At 39.9% G+C, this 22,171-nt stretch overlaps 1 protein-coding gene across 2 annotated transcripts in view; it reads right to left on the reverse strand.

Moving 5' to 3' along the window:
- Positions 1-22,171, reverse strand: part of LOC114648552 (metal transporter CNNM4-like) — a 125,088-nt gene that overhangs the window by 12,593 nt on the left and 90,324 nt on the right. For both annotated transcript variants that reach the window (XM_051936294.1, XM_028797647.2), the window contains one exon: positions 10,246-10,421. In XM_051936294.1, coding sequence (XP_051792254.1) covers positions 10,246-10,421 — 176 coding nt within the window. The remainder of the gene's footprint in view (positions 1-10,245; positions 10,422-22,171) is intronic.

Raw genomic sequence — 22,171 nt, forward strand, 5'->3', positions numbered from 1 at the left:
CAATATCACAAATGTGGTGTGTATGAGAAGGTTGCAAGAAAAAAGCCACCCCTCAAGAAAGGCCGCATTAAGTCTTAATTGAGTTTTCCAAACTGTACCAAATGGAAAAAAAGTATTATAGAAGGGGAGTCCAATTCTGATCCTGGGGGGCAACAGTGGCTGCAGGCTTTCATTCTAACCCTTTTCTTAATTAGTGACCAGTTTTTGCTGCTACTTAACTTCTTTTATGTTATTTGTAATTGACTTGCTATTTAAGATGCACACCCCTTGATTGTTTCTTTTTTTTCTTAATTAGCAGTCAAACAATAATGAGACACAAAGTGAGCCAACACATGACCAGCTAATCAATGTGTCCATCATACAATATAAGGAAATAAAGAAAGGTGAAGGTCTCATTAATGTTTATCTGCTCAGGTCCATAAAACATTTTGATGGTTTTCTTAGAAAAAAGAAAATAAACCATTTTGGAAATGTCTGCTGTGGCAGAATGAGAGCACCAGCAAGCCTTAGGGGTAAATAACAGGTTTAATTAACAACAAGAGTCATCTTCTAATTACGAAACTGTGGTGAAGAGAAATAGGTTTGAATTAGCTGGTCATCTGTTGGTTCACTTCACATCTCATTTTTGTTTGGCTGCCATTTAAAGAAAAAAAAAATCAAACTAATTCAATCAGTTCAAAGCATGGTAATTAAAACAAAGACAACTGAAGTCAATTAACAGCAGAAATTGGTCCCTAATGAAGAAAGTGGCAGGAAAGAACACCAGCAGCCACAGCGGCCCTCCAGGATCAGAGTTGTGTTATGGTCGGATCCGACCAAAATCAAACTAACTGGCCTGAACGCCAAACGGTATATCTGATGGAAAGCCAATAAAGCTTACCATCCAAAGAGCACCATACCTTACAGTAAAGCATGGAGGTGGTAGCATCCGGTTGTGGGTTTTTTTTCTCGACAGCAAGGAATGGGGCACTTGCCAAGAAAAAAGGAACAATAGATGGGGCAAAATACCATCAAATTCTTGATGAAAGTCTGCTGCCGTCTTCCGGAAAGTTATCAATAGGAAGAAGTTTCACCTTCCAACATGACAATGACACAAAGCACACAGCAAAGTTGACTACATGGCAGCTGAAGGAGAAAAGGTTGAATGTCCTTGCGTGGCCTTTGCAGGGCACAGACTTCAACTCTATTAAAAAATCAGTGGAATGAATTGAAGATTGCAGTCCACCAACGGTCACCATCCAGTGTGACGGAGTTCGAACAGTTCTGTAAAGAAGAGTGGGCAAACATACAGTCTAAACGTGCAAAGTTGGTACAGAAGGATCCCAACAGACTCATGGCTGTAATCAAAGCAAAAGGTGGGTCCACAATGTACTGACACAGGGGGCGATCCTTTAACCATCTCAGTGATTTGGGGTTTTTTGTTTTTTTTTTTTTAACTGTTGCTCTTTTATCTTTCACTTGGCTGTTATAAGTTGCATTGAGTAAATACAGCTGGAGAAATATTTTTAGTGTGTGTCTTCATTTCAGGCTGCACAGCCACCAAATGTGTGTATTTTGAAGGGGGGTGTGTGTGATTCTTTTCTATACCCATTGTATAAAGAACTCCAGTTCTGCACTCTGATGATATTTATTTGCATGTGCGGTCTAAAATAAATAATGAAAAAAAAAAAAAGTTATTACACCAAATGATGAGTGAAATACATTTTTTCACAGTGCTTTTGATGTCTCAAGTTAAACTATTTTAGAAAAGGTTAGCGATCAGTCCTTGAAAAAGGAATATAAAATAAATCAAACAGTTAGCAGGATCTGAACTTAAATAGTTTGCTTTATCAAAGGCACACAGTGTTCATGAAGCAAGAAGAAGGGCAGTATATACAAATGATACTACATCCCATATTTACAGCTGTGAATGAACGTTTACTAGGGCGTTGTACCATGTTAGCCATTATGGATGTAATGAGAAGTCAAGCAAAATGACACCTTTTATTGGCTAACTAAAAAGATTACTATACAGTATGTGAGCTTTGGGGGCAACTCAGGCCCCTTCTTCATCTTCTTCTTGATTACATTTTGCCTGAAGAAGAGGCCTGAGTTGCCTCAAAAGCTCTCATATTGTAATCTTTTTAGTTAGCCAATAAAGGTGTCATTTTGCTTGACTTCTCATTAGAAAGACAATATATAACTAAAGATAAACATGACAGACCTTGTAATCATTTGTTTTCTTTGAACTCTGTACATACTTACCGTTAACCATTAACGCATGCAACATGCCCTAAGTTCCAAGTAAAAACAATGCAAGCTGACAAGGTGCTCCTACTTTAAGATGGAAAGTACGGCAAATGCATAAGGACAAAACACGATTAGACAACATAACGCTATAACTTCAAATTATTCAGGGCAGACTTTCTCGCACAGCCCCTTGGGAAGTTTTCAAGTTTTATTGTTACACAACACTGAATCACAGTGGAGTGACTTGGCTTTTTTTGACAGTGATCAGCAGAAAAACATCTTTTAAAGTCAAAGTGAAAACAGATGTCTTCATTAGGCGTAATGTTAAAGTTTAAAGTCTGAGTAATAAACATGCTAAAAATTAAAAGCAAAATGATTTTGTAAAGTTTTGGGGTCCCAGAGTGCATTTAGAGCTCCAGAACAGATTAAGTGCTGGATTCACCTGAAGAAAACCACACGTTTCTGGAAGCAGATAATGGCCCCAGATTTGGAGATGCTGATTCTTATCCCAACTACATGTCTGTGATGGGGTGAGGAGCCTGAAGTAGAAATGCTTACGAGGAGCCAGTTGGGGTGGATTGGGTATGTATTCACAATGCCCTCATTGCACTTACCTCCCCATGAAGTGCACAAGTCAGGGTCCATTAGGAGAAGACCCTGGACATGCTTGAGATTATATTGTTAAGATGGCCTGAGAGTCTAGGACTTCCTCAGTAGATTTTATAAGTCAGGCCTGATGCGAGGTGGGCTTTAGCTGTTATGCATCAAAAATCTGGAATACTTTACTAATAGAGGTACACCATGCTAACTCTGTAGATCATTTAAAAAAAAACTCCAAAACACAGTTGGTGAATGCGGCCTTCTCATAACTACAGTTTAGTTATACCCTTAATAAACTACAGTAGATAGGCATAGAATTATCATACTCTTCAATGAACCAGCAATCTTTATTGATCTCTATTTTTCTCTTGTTTTCTTTTCTGGTTCTTCTGTGGTGGTGTTCTGCACCACCAACACCTGCTTGAAGTCCTGTGATGTTTGAATGTTTAAATGAAAGTGGGTACCTCAACCTGCCATGAGACCCACTCTGTCAAATCCTCTAAGATGAAGCCTTAAAAAAAATCATTAAATTATGCCTAGTGGGAGCTTGGTGGTCTTTTGGCCTGGACCCCCTACAGCAGTTTTTTTTTCCTGCCCACCCTGGCCAACTGACCTCATCTTGGGACTGTTATTTAGAATCGTAACCTGGAGAGAACACATGAAATGGTTGTTAACAATAAGCCCCTAGTTGCTGCCTCTATGATTTTTATTAGCCTACTGATTGCCTCCCTGATGAGCTTTCTCTTTACCTGGTCATCAGTTTTGGAAGAACACCCGGATCCTTAAAATGTTCCAGTAGTGCAATACTTACACCATTTCTTAATGGTGGTCTTCAGTGTTTCATGATAAATGTAAGGCCTCTGGTGATCTGTACCTCTCAACAATATCATCTTTCACTTGTTCCTTGTGATCAATGATTATGTCAGCACTATGTAACCAATAAACCTTTAGAGAAACCCTAGAGGAATGACCAATTCTATTTAAAGTGTAAAAGAAAAAAAATAAATTTTATTAAAATTTTGGAATTTGGTATTTAATCTAATAGGGGGGGACCCAAAAATACCTGTAATTGTTTAAAAAAAAAAAAAAGTTATACAATTTAGAGCAATTCCATTTCAATCCTTCTCCCAACCCATCTTTCATTCCTGGAAACGTAACCTTTTCTTTTATTACTGTGTCTCCTACAATTTATTACTGAACTTCAAACACAGTAGCACAGTAGTCTTCCCTTCAGACTCAATTTTAATTTTTGGGGGAAAAAAAAAAAAATCGAGTGAGATCTGCCGAATACGGGGGGTGTAAAACAACAACCACACTGTATTTGGTCAAAAACTCTTTGACTTATAAGGTGGTATGTGTAGGTGCATGACAAGGTGCAAAATCCAGTTTTATGGGTGCCGCTGCTCCAGACATTTTCTTCCTAATACTTTCTGACAGATTACTTAAGTTTATTGTAATGTTGCTGATTAACAGATTGATCACTCATAACCTCTTTATTAATAAGTCCATTAATGTTAAAAAAAAGGTGATCTTCGTTGTCTTGATGTTCAATGACCTGAAATACTTTTTACGACTTGTAGGAAAAAAACTGCCAAAGTCACCTGTGTGACTGCATAATAAAAGCCAGAAACGCACATCTCAATCATCTTGGCACACAGATTAACAAGACTGTAGGCACACTTGATAACTTTAACCTACACCCGTGCTATTGACTAATTCTGTGAATTTTTGGGTTCCCCGTCATATATATAAAAAACTCTAAATGTACTAGTAAAAATTATCCTTTTATTTATTTATTTTTTTTACAAAAATATTACTGGTTTTATTAAACACTAAAAAAAGATCTAACATGGTTTATCTTGATTTTGGCCTTTATATCAATAAAAGCTGACATTTCAGTATTTAAACCCCGGGGCAGCACAGTGGTAGCACTGTTGCCTCACAGTAAGGAGACCTGGGTTCGCTTCCCGGGTCCTCCCTGCGTGGAGTTTGCATGTTCTCCCCGTCTCTGCGTGGGTTTCCTCTGGGTGCTCCGGTTTCCTCCCACAGTCCAAATAAATGCAGGTTAGGTGCATTGGTGATCCTAAATTGTCCCCAGTGTGTGCGTGTGTCCTACGGTGGGTTGGCGCACTGCCCGGGGTTTGTTCCTGCCTTGCGCCCTGTTCTTCTGGGACTGGCTCCAGCAGACTCCCCGTGACCCTGTGTTAGGATATAGTGGGTTGGATACTGACTGACTATTCAAACCCCTACATTTTTTCACATTTTGTTATGTTGCAGCCTTATGCTAAAATCATTTACATTTTTTTATTTCCCTTATCAAACACCACTTAGTACCCCACAATGATAAAATAAAAACAGGATATTAGAAGGTTTTGCATATTTTTAAGAATCCTACTGACACAAGTATTTAGACTCTTTACTCAGGACTTTGTTGAAGCCCCCTCAGCACAGATTCTAACCTAACGTCTTCTTGGATCTGACACAACAAACTTCACACATCTGGATTTGGAGATTTTTCAATAATAGAGCCAGCAGTTCTAGACCAGCAGTTATAGGATGGAAGTTAAGGTTAGGGGTTCCTATGAGTAACATGTAGGATAAATGGTTAAGGTTAGGGGTTGGTTAATGTTGGGGGCTAGTTTTGTTAAGGTTAGGGTTTGTCATGGTTAGCGTGTCAATCATTTTGATTTGTGACAACCGATAAACGTTTATTACCAAACTCTTGGTCTAGACATGTGGTAATGTCTGACCCTGTGGTGAGACATGGTGTTTGTGGTTCTGCAGGTCGATACATCTCAGATTTTTTGCCATTCTACTCTGCAGAACCTCTCCAGCTCTGTCATGTTGGTTGGAGACTGTCGGTGGACAGCTGGTTTCAGGTCTCCCCAAACCTGTTTGAATGGATTCAAGTCCGGTCTCTAGCTGGGCCACTCACCAACATTCCCAGAGTTGTCCCTAATCCACTGCCATGTTGTCTTTGCTTCATAAGTAGGGTTATTGTCCTGTTAGGAGGTGAACTTTTGATCCGGAGTGCACTGCAGCACGTTTCCATTAAAGATATCTCTATTCTCGACTCCATTCAAATTTCCCTTGACCGTAACTAGTCTTCCAGGCACTGTTTTTGAAAAATAATCTCACAACATGATGCTGCCACCACCTTGCTTCACCGTTGGAATGGTATTACAAAGGTGATGAGCAGTGAAAAGTTTCCCCCTAGGTGCAATGCTCAGAATTGAGGACAAACAGCTCAGTCTTGGTTTCAACTGACCAGAGAATCTTGTTTCTTACAGTTCAAGAGTCCTTTAGGTGCCTTTTTGCAAACTCCAAGTGATTTGTCTTTTAATGAGGTGAGACTTCCCTTCAGCCACTGTGCAATAAGGTCCAGATCTGTGGAGTATAGCAGTAATGGTTGTCCCATCTCCATAAAGGTCACCCAGAGCTCAGCCAGATTACCCAACAGGTTGTTCTTGGTCACCACCACTGGAACAACCATGACTCGACCTAAATATTTTTCCACTTGAGAATTATGGAGGTCAATATGCTCTTGGGATCATTCAATGACAGAACTATTCTTACAGTCTTCCCCAGATCTGTGCTTTGGCTCAGTCCTGTCTCTGAGCTGTGCAGGCAATTCTTTTGGCCTCATGGCTTGATTTTTGCACTGATACATACTGTCAACTGTGAGACCTTGTACAGTCAGGTGTGTGTTGCTTTCCTAATCAGTCTGATCAATTGCATTACAACTGTATGGAGATGGGATAAAACACTGGTGGACTCCAAACAAGGTGTAGAAACAAGCTCACAGATGATCAAGTATCACAGTAAGGGTCTGAATACTTGTGTCAATGTGTTATTTCAACTTTCAATAAATTTGTAAAATATTTTGAAATCCTATTTTTGCTTTGTCACTGTGGGATATTGAGTGTTGCTTGAGGAGGTAAAAATAAACTTAAATGGTTTTAGCGCAAGGCTGCAACATAACAAAATGTAAAAAAGTGAAGGGGTCTGAATACTTTCTGATTGCACAGTATAGTATATACCGGGCTATTCAAAATGAAAGAGCAGATTTCAAAAATGTATTTCAAACAAACAGTATAAGACAGAAACATATTCTGCACATCACTGGATAAAGGAAAGTTCAAAGTTTAAAAGCCCACCTAAAAGTACCAGTGAAAGCCACCGAGCGCTGTTTCTCATTTATAGTAAAGTGGCAACAACACCACAAGAGAAATCATTTTGTGTGCTGCAATTTGCGAAGTGTGAGTCCATTATTCAAGTGCAACATGAATTCCACCGACAGTTCAACAAACAGCTGCCTTGTCATAAGCAAATTTACAGTGCATCCGGAAAGTATTCACAGCGCATCACTTTTTCCACATTTTGTTATGTTACAGCCTTATTCCAAAATGGATTAAATTCTTTTTTTTCCCTCAGAATTCTACACACAACACCCCATAATGACAACATGAAAAAAGTTTCCTTGAGGTTTTTGCAAATTTATTAAAAATAAAAAAACTGAGAAAGCACATGTCCATAAGTTTTCACAGCCTTTGCCATGAAGCTCAAAATTGACCTCAGGTGCATCCTGTTTCCCCTGATCATCCTTGAGATGTTTCTGCAGCTTAATTGGAGTCCACCTGTGGTAAATTCAGTTGATTGGACATGATTTGGAAAGGCACACATCTGTCTATATAAGGTCCCACAGTTGACAGTTCATGTCAGAGCACAAACCAAGCATGAAGTCAAAGGAATTGTCTGTAGACCTCCGAGACAGGATTGTCTCGAGGCACAAATCTGGGGAAGGTTACAGAAACATTTCTGCTGCTTTGAAGGTCCCAATAAGTACAGTGGCCTCCATCATCCGTAAGTGGAAGAAGTTCGAAACCACCAGGACTCTTCCTAGAGCTGGCCGGCCATCTAAACCGAGCGATCGGGGGAGAAGGGCCTTAGTCAGGGATGTGACCAAGAACCCAATGGTCACTCTATCAGAGCTCCAGAGGTCCTCTGTGGAGAGAGAAGAACCTTCCAGAAGGATAACCATCTCTGCAGCAATCCACCAATCAGGCCTGTATGGTAGAGTGGCCAGACGGAAGCCACTCCTTAGTAAAAGGCACACGGCAGCCCACCTGGAGTTTGCCAAAAGGCACCTAAAGGACTCTCAGACCATGAGAAAGAAAATTCTCTGGTCTGATGAGACAAAGATTGAACTCTTTGGTGTGAATGCCAGGTGTCACGTTTGGAGGAAACTAGGCACCGCTCATCACCAGGCCAATATCATCCCTACAGTGAAGCATGGTGGTGGCAGCATCATGCTGTGGGGATGTTTTTCAGCGGCAGGGACTGGGAAACTAGTCAGGATAAAGGGAAAGATGACTGCAGCAATGTACAGAGACACCCTGGATGAAAACCTGCTCCAGAGCACTCTTGACCTCAGACTGGGGCGACGGTTCATCTTTCAGCAGGACAACGACCCTAAGCACACAGCCAAGATATCAAAGGAGTGGCTTCAGAACAACTCTGTGAATGTCCTTGAGTGGCCCAGCCAGAGCCCAGACTTGAATCTGATTGAACATCTCTGGAGAGATCTTAAAATGGCTGTGCACCGACGCTTCCCATCCAACCTGATGGAGCTTGAGAGGTGCTGCAAAGAGGAATGGGCGAAACTGGCCAAGGATAGGTGTGCCAAGCTTGTGGCATCATATTCAATAAAACTTGAGGCTGTAATTGCTGTCAAAGGTGCATCAACAAAGTATTGAGCAAAGGCTGTGAATACTTATGTACATGGGATTTCTCAGTTTTTTTTATTTTTAATAAATTTGCAAAAACCTCAAGTAAACTTTTTTCACGTTGTCATTATGGGGTGTTGTGTGTAGAATTGTGAGGAAAAAAATGAATTTAATCCATTGTGGAATAAGGCTGTAACATAACAAATGTGGAAAAAGTGATGTGCTGTGAATACTTTCTGGATGCACTCTATGAGTAACATAAAAAAAATCTGTAGAAGGTTGCATATGCAAAATGTAAAAGCACTGGTTGTCCACGCACGTCAGGTGAAAATGTCAAGCGTATCCGAGGTGTGTTCGAACACAGCCCTAGGAAATCCAAATCACAGGCAAGCATTGAACTTTGAATTCCACAAACGGTGGTATGGCGTGTTGTCTTTAGACAGCATCTGTATATGAAACTTTACAAGTTGCAGTTAGTGCAGGCATTGCATCCTGATGACCTTGAAAAAAGGTTTGAATTTTGCACTGCAATTCTTGAGTAGATAGATAGATAGATAGATAGATAGATAGATAGATAGATAGATAGATAGATAGATAGATAGATAGATAGATAGATAGATAGATAGATAGATAGATAGATAGATAGATAGATAGATAGATAGATAGATAGGGATTAATAAAGTGAGTGAATCCTAAGAGGAAATTCACCTACTCCAGCACCATCATACTGATAAAAACAATATTAATTAAAGAGTGATAAAAACACAGTGCAAGTTAAATAATAAATGGAAGAGGTCAATTTTCCTGAACAACTAATTTTTTCGGAATCAACTTTCCATCTCTCTGGTAAGGTTAATCACCACAATGTTAGAATTTGGGGGTATGAAAATCCTTGCGTAGTCGTTGAACAAGAAAGAGACTCATTGAAGGTAAATTCGCAGAGCAAAATGTGACTGGATTTTCATACCTAGACATGCTACAACACTGGTTGTTTCCCCAGCTTCAAGAAGATTCGAATGACTTCATTTTCATGCAAGATGGTGCCCTGCCTCATTTCTACTTGGAAGGTCTGGAGTTACCTGAACGACACCATTCCAGGATGATGGATTGGAAGAGGTGGACAAGAAGATCTTGCTCATCGTCTATGGCCTCCCAGGTCTATAGAACTTACCCTCTGCAAATTTTATCTACGGGATTACATTAAAGAAAGTGTTTGTTCCACTTATGCCCGCTAATCTTCAAGATTTGCGACATTGAATTGAGGAATTCAGTAACTTGGGTCCAGTTGACTCATGTGTGGCAAGAAATGATCTACCATTTTGATGTTTGTCACACTACACATGGTGCTCATGTTGAGTGCATGCAACCTCAAGAACCATAGGACCAAACTTTGAACTTTCCTCTATCCAGTGATGTGAAGAATGTGTTTCTGTCTTATTCAGTTTGTTTGAAATACATTTTTGAAATCGGCTTTCTTTTTCAAAAGCCCTGTGTAATACTGTAGGATGTCCAACCATTTGCACTGCATAGCTCCCAACTAAATAAACACAAATCCAATCCTTGATGTGTGCACTAGAGGGCAGCAAACAACCATAATATCCATACTAAAATCTGATCTGGCCACTGCATTTTGGTAAACGCCAGTTAAACAATAAAAGATGTGCTGTAAAGTAAAAGGGGCAAATATTACCTTGACATATTGTAGATCTGTTAACGCCCGCACACAAAAGTCAGGAACGTACTGCTGGGAAACCACATTGTTGAGCTGATTATTGCTGCCACTGATTGACATGGATTCTGAACGCTCCGTGCAGCTCAGTGAGGCAGAACGGTTCAGTCCACTCATGTGGGATGGTGAGCGAATCTCTGAAAAACAAGAATAAAGAAGGCAAAATAGAATTTTAAAATATATGCATCAGGAAAATCCTTTCAGTTCACGGTTGTTAGAAGAAACAAAAAAATCAATTGCGAGTAAAACCTCTATTTATAGCTACTCAGAGGTGACAAGTCCATCAAATGTGAAAGTCTCTCTCAGGACAGGCACCTTATACATTATGTTGATTATGTACATACGGATTAAAACAGAGGAAATATAAAAAAACAAAAAAAAAAACAAAGTACCAGATACATTTCACATTTCTTACTTTATAATCACCAACTGCAGTCTACACTTTTTAAAAACACAGTGCTATCATCAGGGCGTTTTGCACAGTAGCTATCTATTCCTGGAAGCAAAGGGCATTAGCCAGGATGGGACACCGGTCTATCAAAAGGACATACAACAGGTGCAAATAATTAGAGCATCATTAGAGAGCATCTTGTCTGACCCTATCTAATTTAAACCTCAGACATTCAGGCTGCTTTGTTCTTTTCTCTGTGTGTTATCACCATGCTGAGATCAAAAGAGCTCTCTGAGGCCTTCAGAAAGAAGGTTACAGAAGATTACGAGTATGGGAAGAGATTTAATTTGAGCTCTGAACAACTAGGAATCAACCCTTCCACTGTCCAGAAGATCATCTAAAAGTACAGAAAGTTTAAAACAAGGACTTTTCCAGGCCATGCTGCAAGTTCAGCCTCAGAGCAGAACAAAAGATGATGAAAGAAGCCTCTGAGAATCCCAGAACTTCACCAAAGGGCCTACAGGTAGCTCTTGGCACTGTTGACGTCTAAGGTACGAGTGTACCATTAAGAAGAGGCTGCACAACTTAAGACTGACATGGGAGGAAACCTTTGCTGCCCAGAAAGAACATCACAGCGAGACTAAAGTTTACCCATGAACACCTAGGCAAAGGCCGGGACATCTGAAACAACGTGCTCTATACACACAAGGCAAAGTTATTTGGCCACAGTACCATAGGACATGTTTGGCAAAAATGAAAGAGCATTTGACCAGAAGAACCTGATACCAACTATAGATAGATAGATAGATAGATAGATACTTTATTAATCCCAATGGGAAATTCACAATATAAAGCACGATTGTAAAAACTTAAAGATATAGGGACGCTTTGTTGCATTGGGGCCTCAGCAGCTCACCATCATACAATCCACTTTGAATTCTTCATTATACCAGAGGGTGATTGAAGACAATTTGAGTCCATCTATTAGAAGATTAAACCTCCACCAAAAGTGGACTTTGAAACTTGACAATGACCTTAAACATACCACTAAATCCACCAAGGAATGGCTGAAAAGAAAACAAATGGAGGGTTCTGGAATGGGCAAGCCAAAGCCCTACTCTGAATCCCATCAAGATGTTATGGGAACATTCCAAAATCATTCCCTTCTAATAAATAAGGTTTACTTATAAATATAAGCAATTCTCTGCACATGTTGTAACTTTCAACACAGCACACAAAATATCCAGATATACTGTATGAGGTGAGACACAAAAATAACCAGACTGGGCTTGGGGCTTTCCTGGAAAACTGTCTGGAGGTCGGCCGAATGTGAATCATAGAATTATATATCCCCTCCTAGACGCCCTCTCAGACCGCTGGTATATCCTGTGAATAGCCCAATCAGCATTTGCACAACAATCGCTACACGAGTTGCCGCTATAAGGTTGGGTGAAAAAAAATCAAACAGCGAATCAACATCAAATTTCCTCCGAAATTGAACAAAACGGCCACAGAATTTATGAAATAATAAAAACAGTGTACGGTTATAACTGTGTCTTGCACACAGATTTTTGAGTGGCACAAATGTTTCAAGGAAGGACAAGAAACTGTGGAAGATATTCAACGCCCAGGTGGAGAGGGAGGTGGGTGCTTCACCAAGACAACGCTCCCGCGCACAAAGCTTTTTCCATAAAGCAGTTTTTGACCGACAAAAACATTCCTGTCCTTGATCATCCTCCCTATTCACCCGACTTAGCTCCCTGTGATCGTTACTTGTCCCCGACAATCAAAAGTGACCTGAAGGGAACGCATTTTTCTTCAATAGATGGAAGACAGAAATGGCAAGCCTGTTGAAGAGCCTCAAGCAAGAAGACTTCCAGCACTGTTTCGATCAATGGAAGATACGTATGGAACGGTGTAGAGACCAGGAGGGGGAGTACATAGAAGGCGACAGTGTTTAGAATGCTGTAATTCATCAATAAATTTTTTTTTTTTTTTTCACAAATCTGATTATTTTGGTGTCTCACCTCATATACTAAAAGAGGATAACATGAGAACGTTTAGGAACAATTTAGATGAAACAGTGCGAAATGTGGATTTAGTTACCTTAGTTTTTTGACGATTTACAAGTCACAAGTCAAAATACATCCTGGTGATGCTGTGGTTGGTCCGGTTGCCTTAGAGCGGCCAAGTGATTGTCCAAATTTTAGCTCAGAACCTCCTGTGTGGAGTTTGCTCATTCTCCCGAAGTCCATCTGCATTTTCTCTGTTTCTTTCCTACATCCCGTAAATGTGTTTGATAGGCTAACTGGCAGTTTTAAATTGTAAAACACACTGGGGAGGTGTGTGTATAAATCTGCCCTACAATGTCACTGCCACATAAACTAATGCTGGCTCCTGCCTTGCACTTGATGCTAAGAGGACCTGGATTATGTGGGATTAACAATGCATGGATGGGCAGATCCTCAGTACAACTTTCACCACATACCTACATGTCGGTACAGTGACTTACTGAGTATCACACAGTATATTAGTGGTGGGGACTGAATGGACAACCCTGCAGTTTACTAGGTCAGTGGTGCCCCGCACCTCTAGAAAATGTTTGATTTATGTTCACATCCTCTACAAAACAAATATCAGATTTGATTATGAAGTCATCAAATGTCTAATTTTTGAAGCACAAATTGAATCACCTAAGAGTACTGTAGGTGAACAAATTGAACTCAAATGTTTTTACACATAAACTGAACTGTTTACCTTTATAAATCTCAATACTCTAGTAAGTGTGTCCCCTGTAAGGCTTAGACACTCGACTGATGGGGGGGGTTGGGGTGTCCTGCAAAGCATCAGGCGCTGCAAGAAAATGTCACACGATCAACAGTCGAGGGGTTTGAGGGATTGGAGACCCCTGTAAAGCAGTGGGTGCTATGGTGTAGCGGGTCCACAGCTCATGTCAAAAAGGCCACTTTTTAAATAAATAGTCGCTGTACTCACGGCTTAGTGAGGGGGCATGGTATGGGTGGCAGGAGCAGTTCCCAGGTGATGCGTGATGCGAATGGTCCTCACTTAAGTGTGCAAGTGAGGAGTCGTCCGCATCCGTAATTGGTGCTGGGAGCTGCTAATTGCCACATTTGATCCACGTCCTCGTGATAAATAGAAGCGCAAGGCAGCTAGAGAAAAAAAAGGAAAAGTGAACGGAGGTTGCAGGAGAAGGAGGCTGGAAGCAGGTAGAGGAAAGCCGGTGCAAAAGAGCGAGAACGATCGAGCGTAGGCTCGTGGGCAGCCGAGCAGTGAGCCTGGGTGTTTGGCCAGCACCCAAGGAGCAGTCAATTGTGGTCGCTCCTGCTGAGCATTTTGTGAAGAGCAGGAGTGACCGGAAAGAAAATTGGCTTGCTGTGTAAGGCCAGGAAGGCAGCAGGAGTCAGGACTTGGGATGTGAAAACCCCAGCGTGAGCGCGCTGGGGAGCCCAAGTCATAGTTTGGTGAAGCCTAAACGGAGCCAGGGATCGGTGATGCGAACGGACCAGCAGGAGAAGGGAGAGAGAAGGTCAGCTGCAGGTAGGGTGGCTCCCCTAGTGCATAGCCTAGACAAGAGAAGGGGAGTCACCAGTAGCAGAAAGGCACCAGGCTGATTTGTTTAAAGGGACAGCTTCCAGCCATTACTTTAACCTCGTTGTTTTTAAAAGATTTTTTTATTTAATGGATTTTAACCTCTACTTTTCACCTGTTTTATGGATTATTTATTTAATGACTTCTATTTAAAGCACTGCACTATTTATTTGAACACTGTTTTGTTTTGTTAGTTTTAAATAAAAGCACTTTGCACTTTTTGCGCCATCCCCTTGCTTTGTTGTACCTCATTGTCTAGCTCATCAGTGACATTACCGACGGTGTCAGGTTCAAGAGCTCCCAGAAGTCAGAAGGGAACATGGAGCGAACCCGCATCGTCACAGGTGCCAGTGTGCTAACCAGTCAATGAGCTTTGTTCCCTGATAGTACCTGCATTGCAGTTCAAAAACAGACACCCCACACAGTTAATATTGAGGTGCTACTGCCAGGACCGCCAGCAGGAAAGTTGGCCTGAGAGTAAGGAGTAGGTGTTGCATCCCATTCAGAAACCTCTTGTCCACCCCTGACAAAAAATGTCAATTAAACATTGAAATCAGTTCTATTTCATGATAATGGCTTACACATAAATCAATACTAGATCTTCTCTACAGATCATTCCATTCTCTTAAAAAAGTTATTCCCCTTTAGGAACACTCTGACCACAGCAAGGAGAACCCATGAGACCACACATTTCTGTGCCCCACTCACAGGTGACAATTGCGTGCGCAATGCTGAATTCTTCTCATATCATAGAATAGCAAAACTAACTAATAAATGATGCCACACTGCAAGACACCGATTGCACCACAATAAAGTCAGACAACGCACCTCACTCAATTTTGGTGAATCCTTTTTATCGCATCCCCTCAAATGCCACCTCACACCCCTGCACTAGTAGTCAAACTACCAGGGACATGCGGTCAGGGGAGTCACCTCACCTGTCATCATGAAAAGTAAAAAAAAAAAAAAAAAAAAAACTAATAATGATAACATAAAATAAACATGTCCACTGGTCTGTGCTATAAATCTGTTTTCTGTACGATTCCAATCATTTTGATCATAGTCAAAATTCGCAGCTTTGGCACATTTCCTGTTCAAACACAAGAGAGAAACGTGAGGTGCAGTAGCAACAAGCCTCACCTCACCTCGGACTGCGCTCTCCCTCAAACAAGGGGTTAATGCGTGCAATTGGCGCATGTCTGTTGCTGTCTCTCTGTATGTCGCCAGTATAATGTTTGCAGATACGTTTATTATACACCCTGACTTTCTTCAGTCTGGCTAATATCTTTAATGAATGCGTGTGACATATTTAGTCTCGCTGATCAGACATAAAACCTCAGTGAAAAGGCACGAGGTGAGGCAGACAGTACCGTGGCGCACTGAAGGGGGCGCATGTGAGCCCAATAGGTGCTCGTTGCTACTGTTCTTCTACGCAGAGGCTGTGGGCGCCAATAAGTTAGCAATATCAGAAAGTCAAGTGCACTGCAGTGGCCTGTTTATTTTTAGTTTTTTGTTCCAACTGACTGCCAAAATGGAAGATTAAAACTTTTAAAACTAAAGGAAAATAAAGAGGACTTTTACAAGAAAGTCACTGAGATTTTCAAGGAGAAGGATAGGTGCATGGACTTCATTTACAAATAAAGGTAAAGGCAATAAACGGTTTTCAATTTTATAAAAAAAAAATGGGATCAGGCTAACAAAAAAAATCCAATATTTAAAAACTAAATTTTTACCTTAAATAAAATACTCTTTTGTTTTTCTTGTTATCCTTTTGTTAAACAGTCTGTATTAAAATTGATTAAAAGCATCAGAATTAAAAGCTTTTAAAAACAACTAAATATTTCAATTAAGGTCAAAATTGAAATCCGTTTTTTTTGTACACCACTCTATACTTTCATTTGTATTGAGTGAGTATGAATTGTGAAATTGCAACGGCAAATTTAGAACACATGGAAGGTGCAGAGCAAATGAGCTCTCTCCGCTCGCAGGTATAAATGTAACGTTCTTTCACAGCCAAATATGTGCCTTACCTATGTGTGTGTAAAGTACACTGATGAGATATTAAACATAACCAGTAGTCAATGAGCATACTGCCAACTGGATAGTGAATAAGCGACTCTTTTGGGTTCATATATTTGTAAACCTGACTCGGTGCCTCACCAGCCAAGAACCTCACCGCACGTCACTGCGAACTACCCAGTACAAATGAGCTGTTAGCAGACAAAAACATATCTGGGGCGAATGGTCCAATCCAGTTTTCATTATTTAAGCACTGGTTAATTGAGTAGGATAAAAACACCAGTACAAGCACCTTAAAAGCAGTAGAAATCTCTGGAAATCAAAAGCATTTGATGAAAAAACTAAGACTGGCACATTTAACATGTTAATAAAATGAAAGTCTTATGTTAACAACTTAATATGCTTTACACAAATATCGTGCATGATTACTATAGTGTGAATGTAGTAGGTCGCTGTCTCATTTGCAGTAATTTGTGCCCAGGATGTAACACCGGAGCACTCGGTCATCAGTGTGAGCTTGTGTAGTTTTCTCCGAGATCCATGAGCTGATCCTGAGAGCAACTGCTTGAAGTTTTGGTGCGACATCTTATTCAATGCATGTCACGCCTGAATTATGGAGTGTACTTGTTTTTCAAGAGCAGTTCACATTCAGCACATGTATGTGATGTAATGCGACGCAATGCAATGATGACTAGCATTTACTCCAGGTATTTTTGCTTGGAACAGCTGGTTCTGACACACTCATTTCAGAGTGACGCTGTAACATCAATAGCTCAATTGAGTTGATTAAGAAGAGATATAACTGCATTTCTAATTATGAAGGTGGATCCAGGCTATTACTACAAAATGAGTTCTTCGACAAGAACATGGGAGCACATATGGAAACTGTTTTTTGGGAAACACTTGCACAAACGCTAGAATAATGTTTCTTCACGAAGAGAAATATAGACACATAGAATAAGTTGCCAATAGTGTGGTAGACAGTAAACTCGATGAACATATTAGGTGCAGAGGATTGACAAGTTTTGTTAAGCTGAATGGCCTGTTTCTATCAAAAAATGCTCTCGTGTTTGAAGTCCATAACAAGTCCTCTCATCCTCTGTAGTACAGATTGTCTGTGAGTAAATTAAATGAGTGAGATTGTCTGTGAGTAAATTAAATGAGTGACAGAATCCAGCAATGCAGACTTTAAAAAAGAAAAGATTTTTTTTTTTTTTTATACCTTGCATATCGTATAAGACAATGACAAAATATATATTTCTTTGATTAATGTATGTAGCCCAATAAATTTCACATTTTGGGAGAAGTTTACCTTAATCTTCAATATTGACATTTTCCTAGTGTATATTACAATGTGAAGATGCCAAATTAAACTGAATGTTTCAAATTTCTCCCCTTAGCTTTGCATTACTCTGAATGCCACCACGTGGTGCTGCAGGAGATTTCCACTTGCTCTCTGAATTGGCCGTATCAACGTATTATTTCTAGGGACAGCCTGTTTGCAGTTTTTGTTGGATAACTTCTATTGGTATCAGTGAAACGGAAAAACTGCTGTTTCCTGAAAAATGGCAGAAGTTTCCTTTTCAAATGTTGGCTTATTTCCTAATATGCCTGATCAAGAGAATCAAGTTTATTCATTTAGATCAAATAGAACTAATAGTGATGCTTTATTGTCATATCATTAACTTGACCCCTTTCAGACAAAGCAAACCATGTCTTCAATGATCATTATTTGAACAAGTATTGATGTCAGTGCTTTCCAAACATCTTCTCATGCTTTACACAAATATCGTGCACGATTATTATAGTGTGAATGTAGTAGGTCGCTGTCTCATTTGCAGTAATTTGTGCCCAGGATGTGACACCGGAGCACTCTGCCATCAGTGTGAGCTCTGACAGCCCAAATGAGTTTAAAAATTCTGCTTCACACCCCAACATTACAAGCACTTAGATTTTAGTAGAAGTACAGAAAAAAAATATTACGTTTAGATTTAGAAAGAAATTTCTAAAAACAGAATTTTAGTTAGTGACTCACAAGATTGATAACTTGTATGAATTTCTCTGAAGCTTGGGTGGAACATGAGATAATTTAATTCATATTTCTTCACCACACATCTTTAAAATGTCGTAAGTCTTACTGCTTTTAAGTTTGTCACAAACTAGATACAAAGGCATAGGACTGTCCCATTTTCAAATCCTGCTCACCTAATAAACATACCTTGCCTTCTGTAAGCTTTCCAGGACTGTCTGACGGCCCATCTTACTTGTATCGTTCTGACCAAAAAAATTCAGGTTTTTGCTTCTTAATGGTGCAGTTTAGAAGCTTTTTTTGACCCCGATCTCTGCTCTTGGATGTAATGTTGTGCTAAGAACTGATTTTTAAACACTTCTTCACCAACCGAGAAGCTTCATTCTACTTCTGTTCCTTCAACCTGAGATCCTGACATTAGTGGTGCTTAATGTTAGAATTGAATTGTCCATCACAGTAAGCAAAAGCTGGAGTTTTACTCATTAAAGAAATTAGAAATTAAGTTCCATGTTTCTGATTTTCTTTTTCTTATTTAAATGGCTTTAAAATTACAATTTCAATAGCCATTTCAATGTCATCAATGTTCAGTCATTTTAGCTATTTCAGCCAACATGCAGTTTCACATGCAGGGCCCATTAGCTTCACATATTTGCTATAACCGTACAGGAGATAAAACCAGAAACTCTGTACTGTCCCATATGTTATCATATGTTACTGACTGCAGTACTTAACTGGCATCCCATGATGCCGAAAATTCGAGTTGGGCCGGGCCTCACACCCCTAATCTGTTTTCCACTAATGGCATTTTTTTTATTTTTTTTTAAATATGATTAGTGCAAAAAAAAAAAAAAAAAAAATTCTGTCTGTGTTTTATTGTGTTTACTACAGGTTTAAAGGGGCCATCTGTGCTGTGCCCCATTCCACTTTCTGCTTCACAGCACCACTTGGAGCACACAGAGAATCCTGCTATTGACAAAGGCTGTGTTTTCAAGTGACATATTGTTTTGTAGCTGCAGCTTTCACCTACAACATTTGAGCAGCTGTTCATGAATCAAAGCACTTCATGCTTTGCAGATGTATATTGTACAAAAAAGTAAAAATATTAATAATAAATACGAGGGGGGGGGGGGCAAACTAAAGTTAGAAAATGGGATTTATCAGAAAATGGAACAAACCTTAACAAAACTGATCATGTCATTTTTCAATGTCGTCTTCACCCTTCTCAATACACTTGCGCCACCTGCCTGGATTCCAGCAGAATAAAAGGATTGGTCTTGTCCTCACAACTACTCTTGCACCTCTTTCTTCACATGGTCATCTCTCTTGAATCGACGACCACCCAGATGTTTTTTTAGCGGTCCAAAGGGTCACACGGTGCCAAATCTGGCAAATGAGGAGGATGTGGCAATACCTCAAACTTCAGTTTCTCCAGACAGACCTTGGTGTTCTTAGCAGTGTGTGTTCATCATCTTGCAGCAAAAGGACTCCTTGAGACTGCAGTCCCTTCCACTTGGATCGAATAGCAGGCTTCACATTGGTCTCCAGTTACTTGCCCTAGTGACTGTAGTACCCCTCGGCATGTAATAACTCGGGTGCATGAGTGGCTGTCAGGACAAGACAAAACCTTCTATTCTGCTAGAATCTAGACACTTCCAGGAAGGTGGCGCAAGTGCATTGAGAAGGGTGGAGACAACATTGAGAAATGACACTATCAGCTTTGTTAAGGTTCGTTCCTTTTTCTAACTTTACCTTGACTCCCCCTCGTACATATCGTGCAAAGCTCATACAGTACAAATCATTCAAATATACAGCATACTTATTTGTATCAGGAGTACTCCGATCTTATTTTTGGCCAATCTGAAAGCCCTAGTGTAGATTTGTTTGCTCTGTATTTGTAGTACTAGGGTGTTGTACCGTGTTAGCCATTATGAATGTAGAGAAAAGCCAAGCAAAATGACACCTTTTATTGGCTAACTAGAAAGATTACAATATGCATTATAGGTGTCATTTTGCTTTTGCTCTGTATTAAAAGATGAAATTTAAATTTAAAAATTTAAAACAAATTAATTCTCTTTTACAAAAAGTACATTAAAGCATTTTCTTTGCAAAATCCCTCAAGTCAAGGTGTGACACCCAGTTTAGAAAGCTCTGATCTACTTCTTGTAACCCCGTTTCTTAAATCACTGTTGAGTTAACAGTTCACTTTAAATTATTAATTTTGTCACAAAAAGCTTTAGACAAGCAAAGTCTCCAATGTCCCCCTTATCTTATAGTATTTATCACTGCCTACTATCCAGAGTGCACACTGTGGTCACAAAATGGAGGTCTACTTAAATTCTAAAGGGTAAATAATACTATTTCAGAAGGTAGAGCCTTTACGTACAGGTCTCCCATACGCTGTAATGATCTACCTTGTAGTATTACAGCAGCTCTATCACTCACTTTTATTTGAAGGCACGGAAGCCATTATGTTAGTCTATGTAGTCTTGTTAGAGCTGTTGCCAAGCGGTCTATATTCATTATTAATTATATCATCTTGACTAGCTTTTACTGAATTTCCCTCATTCTACTTAATTTTCTAAATGTCATTGCCATTTTCAATAAAGTTTCTCTTCTTATTGTAGAATGAAACATTGTTCTGGATGTGTCATTATCAATGACAGACCAAGTATAAAACTTTAGTTGTCGGCTGCCAGAATCATTGAACTCTAACTGTGCCACGCTACACTGTGGAATGCCCATATACGGCTGGATGACTGACTAATAAAGAACAGTTTTCGGCTTCTTCTTTTCTTCTATGTCATTTTATTGCTTTAATAATTACCATTTAAAACACTGTATTAAATATGCGTACAGTATACATGTACACAATGTGGTGCTTTTGTTTTAGCAGTGGAGCGCGCATCTTTTTTGTGTTTTAGGGGGCACCTATCAAAACAAGGCAAAAACAAAATCAAAGTAAAGCAAATTCCTTAAGGAGACAAGGGTTTGTGTCCAAGGCCCTCCCAGTGTGGAGCTGGCATGTTCTCACCATGTCTGCGTGGATTTGCTCCCACTGTCCAAAGACAAGCAGGTTAGGTGAACTAGCAATGCTAAATTGGCCCTACTGTCTGTTTGGTGAGTGAATTTGACTGACACCATGTTCAGGGTTTGTTCCTATCTTGCTGCCTATGCTAACTAGGACAGGCTCGAGACCGGCACCACACCCCAGCGACCCTGGTCTGGATTAATCAGGTTAGAAAATGACTTGACAAAACCAACTTTGGAAAACAGTTAATTGTAGCCACTCTAAGTGGTGCTCCAGGAGTGATCACGGATACCATTAATGATGAAGACTAGATTCTCTTGGTTAACAAATAACCTTCAGGACCTATTAAAGTTACTTTAAGAGATTTTTAAGATTTATAAAAGTGGTTCTACGAAAAGGAGAATAATATTTTTTTTTTCTTACCCATTCACATATGTTTTCATCTTTGACCTTGTGGAGTTCAACATTATGTTCAATACAGACACAAAAATGTACACTTGTGCATGTGATTCTTTTAATCAGCTTCTCTTTGTCTATTATGACGACTTAGATGAAGATCAGTGCGTATCAAGTATCTCAGAATTACTCCTAGGAATTGCACTAAGAACTAGAATAAGAATTTCACCTGCTCCAGAGTAGCACATAGAAGTAGTTATGACGTGTCCTGCAACCGCTCCCAGGTAGGAGTAGGAGTTCACGTTTGAGAATGAATGACGTCACGATTTTAGGGCACCCCATGCCACAAGCTGACATTCATGATGACGTTTTGGAGCCTCCTTGGAAATAATGATGACACTTTGTAGTTTTCTGA

Source organism: Erpetoichthys calabaricus, chromosome 1 (genome assembly GCF_900747795.2).
Source record: "Erpetoichthys calabaricus chromosome 1, fErpCal1.3, whole genome shotgun sequence".
Lineage (NCBI taxonomy): Eukaryota > Metazoa > Chordata > Cladistia > Polypteriformes > Polypteridae > Erpetoichthys > Erpetoichthys calabaricus.